Source organism: Erigeron canadensis, chromosome 3 (genome assembly GCF_010389155.1).
Source record: "Erigeron canadensis isolate Cc75 chromosome 3, C_canadensis_v1, whole genome shotgun sequence".
Taxonomy (NCBI): Eukaryota; Viridiplantae; Streptophyta; class Magnoliopsida; order Asterales; family Asteraceae; genus Erigeron; species Erigeron canadensis.
Genome location: NC_057763.1, coordinates 42441404 through 42450355, shown reverse-complemented (window position 1 = coordinate 42450355; position 8952 = coordinate 42441404). Strand labels below are relative to the sequence as shown.

The 8952-nt window shown below is 35.1% G+C and overlaps 2 protein-coding genes across 2 annotated transcripts; one reads left to right on the top strand and one right to left on the bottom strand.

Moving 5' to 3' along the window:
* The first annotated feature begins 1189 nt into the window (after positions 1-1189).
* Positions 1190-2762, top strand: LOC122591033 (hydroquinone glucosyltransferase-like). Its single transcript, XM_043763223.1, has one exon. The coding sequence runs from the start codon at positions 1278-1280 to the stop codon at positions 2676-2678; it is 1401 nt and encodes a 466-aa protein (XP_043619158.1). The 5' UTR covers positions 1190-1277; the 3' UTR covers positions 2679-2762.
* A 1108-nt stretch (positions 2763-3870) lies between these two features.
* Positions 3871-8674, bottom strand: LOC122593282 (40S ribosomal protein S15a-5-like). The gene is made up of 3 exons (XM_043765672.1): positions 8375-8674; positions 7077-7237; positions 3871-4198 (listed from the first exon to the last, which is right to left on the bottom strand). Exons 1-3 carry the CDS (start codon positions 8502-8504, stop codon positions 4100-4102), a joined length of 390 nt encoding a protein of 129 aa, XP_043621607.1. The 5' UTR covers positions 8505-8674; the 3' UTR covers positions 3871-4099.
* Positions 8675-8952: the final 278 nt, after the last annotated feature.

The following is an 8952-nucleotide window of genomic DNA, read 5'->3' as shown; positions in this document are numbered from 1 at the left end:
GTGAACATCCATCCAATCATTTACAAATTATTCTTTTTATCTCCACGTGCTTCTATTAAAGGTTGTCAGGTACAATTCACATGGTGCATTACATTTGAAAGTTTAAAACCTTGCATTCACTTGCTTTTTATTTCATGACGTAAGCCTTACATTTGAAATGAGGGCATCAATTCTTTGAAGAAATTATCGCATACCGGAGGAAAAAAAAAATCCATAAAATAGCTCCAGCTCACTTAATACGTTCGTTTCTGTTCCATAACATAATAAAAATACAAGTACAGCTACTATATTAGATCTACAACTCTACAAATATGTTAAAAATTTTGGTGTTAACGTATAATGTGGTCGAAGCCTAACATATTTAGTTATTTTTATCTTTAAATTTAGTAAAAAAAATTTTTAACTTATTTGAAGCCTAATATATATATATATATATATATATGTATGTAATTATATACTACTTAAATAAAGAGAATATGTTCCCTGTTGAAAGTTACATAGTGAGATTTGTCTAAAATATCACTCCCCACAAAAAACAACTATATTCTTATTTGAAAATCTTAATTTTATTAGATTGCTCAATTATACTATTTTTGATAATTACTACATGAGACACCCTGTTAATGGTATCTGCTGTAACGCGTGGGTATCATGTTAGTATATATTTTTATATATTTATTGTACGGGTCCTACATATTACAATGATTGGAGGTCTTCTTTAAATTAAATTGTTCGGATGTCACGTTGTTTGACAATCTCCCAATTTAGTTGGGAATATTTACTATAAATTTCGATTCATATCATATTACATATAAACTAATGAAGTATAACATGAATCAAAGCATGTAATATCTCAATCATTTATTAAATTTAGAATGAGTTACAGCACTGATTAGCATAATTATTCATCCCAATTCAGGTTTGGTAATTTTGTCTCTGACTAAAATGTGTAATAGTGTGATACGCTTAATTACGATACACTAAAAGTTGCTTCATGTCTTTATAATAATAAATCGTTCTAGAATTTAACTCAAATCTACTAACAATCTTTGCTAAATTTAACTTTAAATAAGTTATTAATGTATGTTCCCTTAAATACAGAGGGGGCATAAATAATTTTCTTGGTCTCACATGCATCCTTTCTTCCTCCTACACAAGCACATAACACCCTCAACCAAAATGACTATAAATATACCAAACATATCACCTTCATTTGTATCTAAACTTTTTTTCACCCACTCTCTCTAGCTATAAATCTTTATTTCTATTTCTATCCAATGGAAAGAACACCCCATATTGCCATTGTACCAAGTCCAGGTATAGGACACTTGATCCCTTTAGTTGAATTTGCTAAAAGACTAAAAAATCACCACAACATTTCAGCCACTTTCATCATCCCAAACGATGGACCTTTATCCATATCGCAAAAGGTTTTTCTTGACTCACTTCCTAATGGCTTAAACTATGTCATTCTTCCTCCAGTCAATTTTGATGACTTGCCACAAGATACCCAAATGGAAACCCGAATAAGTCTCATGGTTACGCGGTCACTTGATTCGCTTCGTGAAGTATTCAAGACTTTAGTTGAGGAAAAAAACATGGTGGCTTTGTTTATTGATCTTTTTGGCACGGATGCATTTGATGTAGCCATTGAATTTGGTGTTTCACCTTATGTGTTCTTTCCATCAACTGCTATGGCTTTATCTTTGTTTCTTCATTTGCCTAAACTTGATCAAATGGTTTCATGTGAGTATAGGGACTTGGCAGAACCGGTTATGATTCCTGGTTGCATACCGGTTCATGGAAAAGACCTACTTGACCCGATACAAGATAGAAAGAATGATGCATACAAATGGACACTTCATAATGCAAAGAGGTATAGTATGGCGGAAGGTATAGCTGTAAATAGCTTCAAGGAGTTGGAGGGTGGAGCATTAAAAGCTTTGCTAGAGGATGAACCGGGTAAACCAAGGGTTTATCCGGTTGGGCCACTGATACAGACTGGTGCAAGTTGTGATGTAAATGGGTTGGAGTGTTTAAGATGGTTGGATGGTCAGCCATGTGGTTCTGTATTGTACATATCTTTTGGGAGTGGTGGAACCCTTTCATTTAATCAACTTAATGAGTTGGCCATGGGGTTGGAGTTAAGTGAACAAAGGTTCATATGGGTGGTTAGAAGTCCAAGTGATCAACCAAATGCCACGTACTTTGATTCTCATGGTCTCAAGGACCCCCTCGGGTTTTTACCAAAAGGGTTTCTAGAAAGAACCAAAGGTACCGGGTTTGTGGTACCCTCTTGGGCCCCACAAGCCCAGATTCTAAGTCATAGTTCAACAGGCGGATTTTTGACCCATTGTGGTTGGAACTCAATTCTTGAGACTGTAGTACATGGCGTGCCAGTGATCGCTTGGCCACTTTATGCCGAGCAAAAGATGAATGCGGTATCTCTAACCGAAGGCATAAAAGTGGCGTTGAGACCCAAAGCTGATGAGAACGGTATCATTGGTCGTGTGGAGATTGCTAGGGTCGTGAAGAGTTTATTGGAAGGAGAAGAAGGGAAAGGAATTCGAAGTAGAATTCGAGATCTTAAAGATGCAGCTGCTAATACTCTTAGTAAAGATGGCTGCTCTACTAAAACATTAGATCAATTGGCTTATAAGTTGAAAGACAAGATATAAGTCTTTAGATGATCATGCTTTTAAACAATATTGTTAATTTATTTTTGCTTTATGTAATAAATTATTTTGAGTATGTTTGTTGTATGAAAGTAGCTCAATTTGTATCATGCCAACAAAATTACATGAACATAGTTTTTGACCTACCTTAATTATTTTTGAATATGTATCTGGAGTCTGGAGAACTCTCCTGGGTTTTTACTTTGCAAATATGGCCATATGGCCATATGGGTACCACTCAAGTTATGGTCTGTTGTTGAATCGTTTAGTCGGGAAGTTTTTGGTTAAAATAAAAATCTCGATTCATTTCCTATCTGAAATCTGAAACATCATATGAAATTTCCTAAATTTGACATCCCAGCATCATGTTTATGTAGCTCTATATATTGGTTTGTGTGTTCATATAGGTTTGGTTTATATCTTAGCTTAAAAATTTGTATTTTCATAATGAACTACAATTCTACGAACGCACAATAACTATCATTTGTTTATTCTTTTCAACGTAAACAAATATATGAACATGAGCCCTTCATGTTCGTTCGTTTCATTTGGTACAAGGCCTTAAAAGTAATCAATAATCTATATTTATATCTATATTATAAAGCAAATCTTTCATGTTTACATTTTAAGTTTCTAACATTTATTTCCCAAAATGTCCATATATCAATTCTATATTTACCTAACACTTTTTCTCTCTCTTCAAATCTCAACCAATCATTTTTTTTCTCTCCCCATAAATCATTTATTCTTCCAATTTATTCAAAATCTTTTATCTCAAAAACCGTACATCGATAAATTATAAAAATTATATGGGTGTTCTTAAAATTTAATGCTCTTTCATTAGAGATGTCATTCCATATACTTTCGACGAATTTTTAAATCCGAGGGCGGAGCCCATACGGTTAACGTATTTGGCTATCACACTCTATAACCTATCAACCTCACCATCTCACCGCCGCAACGCGTGAGTACTTGCTCTCATTACAAATAAAGGGTAATCAGCCTCAAACGCCGATAAAATATTTTTAGCTAGTCAAGTGTTGATAAATAAGTTTTGGAATTCTCTATTTAACAGGCAGTAAAATGTTACACCTAAAAGTAACAGCTCGTGATAATAATTTACAACCTTCGTGTATCACAATTTATTGTGTCTTTATCCATAGCCCCACCCCAAAGGCTATCATAGCACACTCCATAAACTTAAAACTGAAAATATATAAAATTGGTAGTTGATTGTTTTCATAATTCTGTTGCTAACACTGGTTCTACTGATTTGCATATTATTTGAATCAAGAAGCAACAGTTCTACACTTAAGCTACACATATAAATAATATCATTTGTCTACATGGAACTTCAAATTCAATCCCAGCATGATACAATGCAACTGGTTCTACATGCAGAGGGGGGTAATGATGATTTATGCTTAATAGAAGTAACCCAGAACCTGACCACCAACGTTCTGTCTAATTGCCTCTTCATGGTCCAATACGCCATTCGGAGTTGTTATCACCACGTATCCCCACTGCATCGATAGTAAGAAGAAAATAAATCAAGTTCAACAAAAAATAGCCTGTGGGTAAAATACTGGTAGAGGTAGTTAAGTACTCCGCATGGATTAGATTCATTTACAGAAAGGTACAATGTATTTAGTTAATGTCCAGGTGTCTAACCGAGTAACCTCCCGATAGAAGGTAATATCTCAGGTGGGAAATAATGTATGTCACATCTAACTATGAATACATGGACAACATGGTATGAGCATACAGATTGGGTCACAAACTGGAATGACATTGATACAGACTATGGACACGGATGAGGAAAGATTTATCAGAAGTATTCTAAACAATTCAACAGGGGTGCATGCAATTAATGAATACTAATGGGCTGGAAGATTTTTACCAGTTTCACTAGTTTCCTTATTAAATCTAATTCCTTTTATCATTGTTTCTTGTTCACTAACGTCTGGGCAAAATTACAAATAGAAACCTTAGGGCTCTGATACCAATTGATATGTATCAACTGATAAAACAGAAAATAAGCGAGAAAACACAGAGGATAACACAGAGAAAGCCAGCCAAACTCGGCTGTTAGATTTATTGATAATCTGGATAAATGCCCCAGTAGCCCGATTGTCTGGATTAATGCCCCGGCGGCCCTAAGTTCCTAAGAACAATTAATAATAATCTCCACCCCTAACCCTAATGGCTGGCAGCCTTATCTGTAGACAGACTTGACCTAATCTTGGAGAACAAGTAGTTACCAAGAATAAGAAACAATTATTAAAAAACACACTTAACACCCTTATACTTTTATTTCATATCATTCCAGCAGATTCATATCAGAAAGATGGACCAACAATAAATTGTCTAAAGAAATAAAGGGGAAACGAGCTAATGATATTGTTTTCACCCCTACTTTCTGGAACAATATCACTTTTAGTATAAAAGTGATGAGTCCAATTGTGAAAGTGCTTCGCCTAGTTGATAATGAGAAGAAACCCGCAATGGGTTACATATATGAAGCCATGGAAAGGGCTAAGCTTGCAATTAAAGGTGCTTTAAACCAACAGCAAGACGAGTATGAGATTATCTCGGATATAGTAGACAAACGGTAGAACTCTCAACTTCACCGTCCCTTACATGCAGCGGGTTATTACTTAAACCCGCAGTTCTACTGTTACAACAAGGAAATTGAGGATGACAAAGAAGGGGCAGCCGGTTTACATGAATGCATGAGGTGGCTGGTCCCGGATAAAGACACACAAGATGCAATAACGATAGAGCTGCTTCAGTGGGTTAACCAAGCAGCTTTCTTTGGATTAGAAGTTGCAAAAAGGCAACACATGAAAGTACAACCTGGTAAGGCTACTTATTTGTATTGTTTCTTTAATTTAATGTGGCACTAGAATACTAGATTACTATGTCTATATTATGATTTGTACAGCTGTGTGGTGGAAGCTCTTTGGGAAAGGTACACCAAATTTACAAGAATTTGCAATTAATGTGTTGAGCTTAACATGCAGTGCATCAGGATGTGAAAGGAATTGGAGTACCTTCGAGCACATAATCTGTTGAGTTCAATATGAACAGCTTTACAATACTTTATAATTCTGATGTGACTATCAGTTTTTAGTGACTCGTTATATGAGTTTAATAGTTAGTTGACGATACTTTATAATTCTGATCAGATCCATTCCAAGAAAAGGAACAGACTTGAAGACCAGAAATTGCACGATTTAGTGTATGTCAAGTACAACACCACGCTTAAGAATCGTCATGACAACCCTGATGACTTTGATCCAATTTCACTAGATGTCATTGATGATAGCAATGAGTGGCTAACAGGGATAATGGACGAGGATCGTGTTCACAATGATGAGGATTTAACTTGGACCATGGTTGGAGAGGCGAGCGGGGCAGGAGAGCCCTCTAGAATAACAAGGTCTTGTAATGTACCATCATCAAGACCTGTATCTTATGTAAGCTTAATTGATGATTCTGAGGAAGAAGAGCTCGACACATTTGACGATGATGGCATAGCATAGTCCGTGGCTCTAATTAAGTTTTGTCAATGGTTTTGAACTTTCTGTGTTTAACAATTTGTCTTGAACTTTTTTGGCTTAATGCATTATGTGTTATTTAGATGGAATTTGCTAATTTGAATGGCATTTGGTTTGGTTGTTAGTTTAGTGCGCTTTTTTTTCCGTCCGTGCGCTTTTTTTGCGCCTCTCGCCTTCGCCCCATTTAGGGTCTTTGCGCTTTGAGTTCGCCGTCGCTTTTGACAACTATGAGAAACACGATAATAGAACACAAAATTGGGCAGTGTGATCGTTTTAATTTAGTAGCAGGATCCACATATATCGTATTTTGATTTATGCAAACTGCTACATGATGGCAACCCTAGCAACAAATATATATAACCATTCAACCCTAAAAAGCTAGAACATTTAAGAAACCAACTGAATTGAACCTATCAGATATCAACTCTCATGAGTATAAACCACAGGGATCTGTCCCCTGCAGCCTGCTCCGTCTACTTATTCCTTTGAAACTCAACTATACGTATACTAACTTCCAATACGGTTTGAATTATAAATTTCATTTGCACCGACTATATAATTCCTAGTACAACTCTCACACCAATATAAGTTTCTCTAAAACTAAAGCTAAGTCAATATTCTAAGCAAAACCTTGTACAGAGATGCCGGTAATAGTAACAATAAATTTCCAAACATTAGGATTACAAATGCACATAACAAGGTTACTGCTTACAGATTTTACAGCGTTTACCATCATAGGCAAATAGTCGTTTCAGAGCAGGTCATATGACAATGTTTAAAGATAACAATGCAAATAGATTTTACAAGTTATAATAAAGTGAGGAGTTATAGATGTCAAAACCTGCTGTGTTGGAAGGGTGCGTAGTCTATAATTCTCAATCTCATGCGCTTTAATGTCTTGTCTATATGTTATAGCTCGGCAATCGTTGATCCTTCCGAGCAACTCAACTTTTATCTTCCCCACTCTATGGGGATCCTGCACCTCGAAATTCTTGACATAACCTGTGATTCAAAGCAAAAAATTATATATAAACTACTAAACAAATATGAACTCTGTCAAATTCTAGAACCAGAGGTGAGCATAACATAAATTTTTAATAAAAACTGCTCAATATATTATACCAACTGAAAGACGCGTGAAATTGTGACAATTAATTATCCCATCTGGAAGCACCAAAATCATGGTTCCACAGTTATATACTGATAACAAGAGTATACTAAATGCCTAGGCATCGTACATAATTTCATATTGTTTCGCTGAAGCTATGCTTAAATTGTTACCAAATAACTTATAGAAAACAAATCTGAATGCATGAAGTAGCAGTAGCAAAATGGAAATACAAAAAAAAAACTTGGCAACAACAAATATGTTTACAAACAAATTTACAAAATATATACTACTATTGATTATAACAAGTATATATACAACACTATTATGCCATTTCTAACATTGGATGCACTGTTTGTACAAATTTACAAAACCCGATTAAAAGCCACATATTTAAATCAGTAGCAGGCATATAAATTAGCTTAGAACTGGGTCCGAAACTCATAACTTCAATTCAACAATTATCTATATCTATATCTATATCTATATCTATATCTATACTATATTATAAAGCAGATTCTCCTTAGATTTTAAACATTGAACTTGAAATTTTCAATATTGATTTTAAGTACTTCCCCAAAATGTCCCTCCTATCTATTCTATATTTATCTAAAATAACTATAATACCCTTTCTTTTTCCTCAAATCTCAACTAATCATCTTTTTTCTCTCTCCTCCATAAATTATTTATTCATCCAATTCATTCAAAATCTTTTATCTCAAAAACCGTACATCGATAAATTATAAAAATTGTATGGGTGTTCTTAAAATTTCATGCTCTTTCATTAGAGATGTCATTCGATATACTTTCGACAAATTTTTAAATCCGAGGGTACGGCTAAGGCATTTGACTATCATACTCTATGACATATCAACTCCTATAACCTATCATACTCTATGACCTAGGTATCACCCCACCATCTCACCGCCGCAACTCACGGGTACTTGCTCTCGTTATCATTATAAACACAAAATGAAACAAACCTAAAAAAGACAATAATATGTGTGTGTTTGTGAGAAGAAAAAAAAGACCTCGGTGTTTCATGATGGAGAGGAAAGAAGAAATGGTATTGGAAATGGGTTGAAGTTGAGCAGATGCAAAACCCCTTTTCTCGGCATTCACAATCGTCCTCAATGCTTCGTTCAATATCCGCCGACCCATCAATTCCCCCGATTGCTGCTTTTTTTTTCCGATCGACGAGGTGTATTGTATGTATGTAATGGAACCTTACCAAGTTACCAGCCTTCTTTCTCTTCTCTACTCTTGTATGTCAAAAATGGGCCTCTGACTAAAAACCCTATTTTTGTTAGATAGGTGGATTTGGATGATTGGGCCTTTATCTCATTTTCTCTCTTCTGACCAGACCGAGTAATTCTTTTTTTTTTTTAATATTTCAACAAGCTCCGATTTAATCTGTTTGGGTTTGGGTTAAGGTTATTTTGTTAGGGTTTTCAAGTTTAAATGCAATTTGGGTTTGGGTCATACCAAAAGACCAAAATATTAGTATTAGGTTAAGAACCATTTTTCCAAAAATCGGTCCCGTTTCCAGAAACCGATCCGAATAACCGGTTCAGAAACATTTTTTTTGACCTGATGGAACTAGCCATTA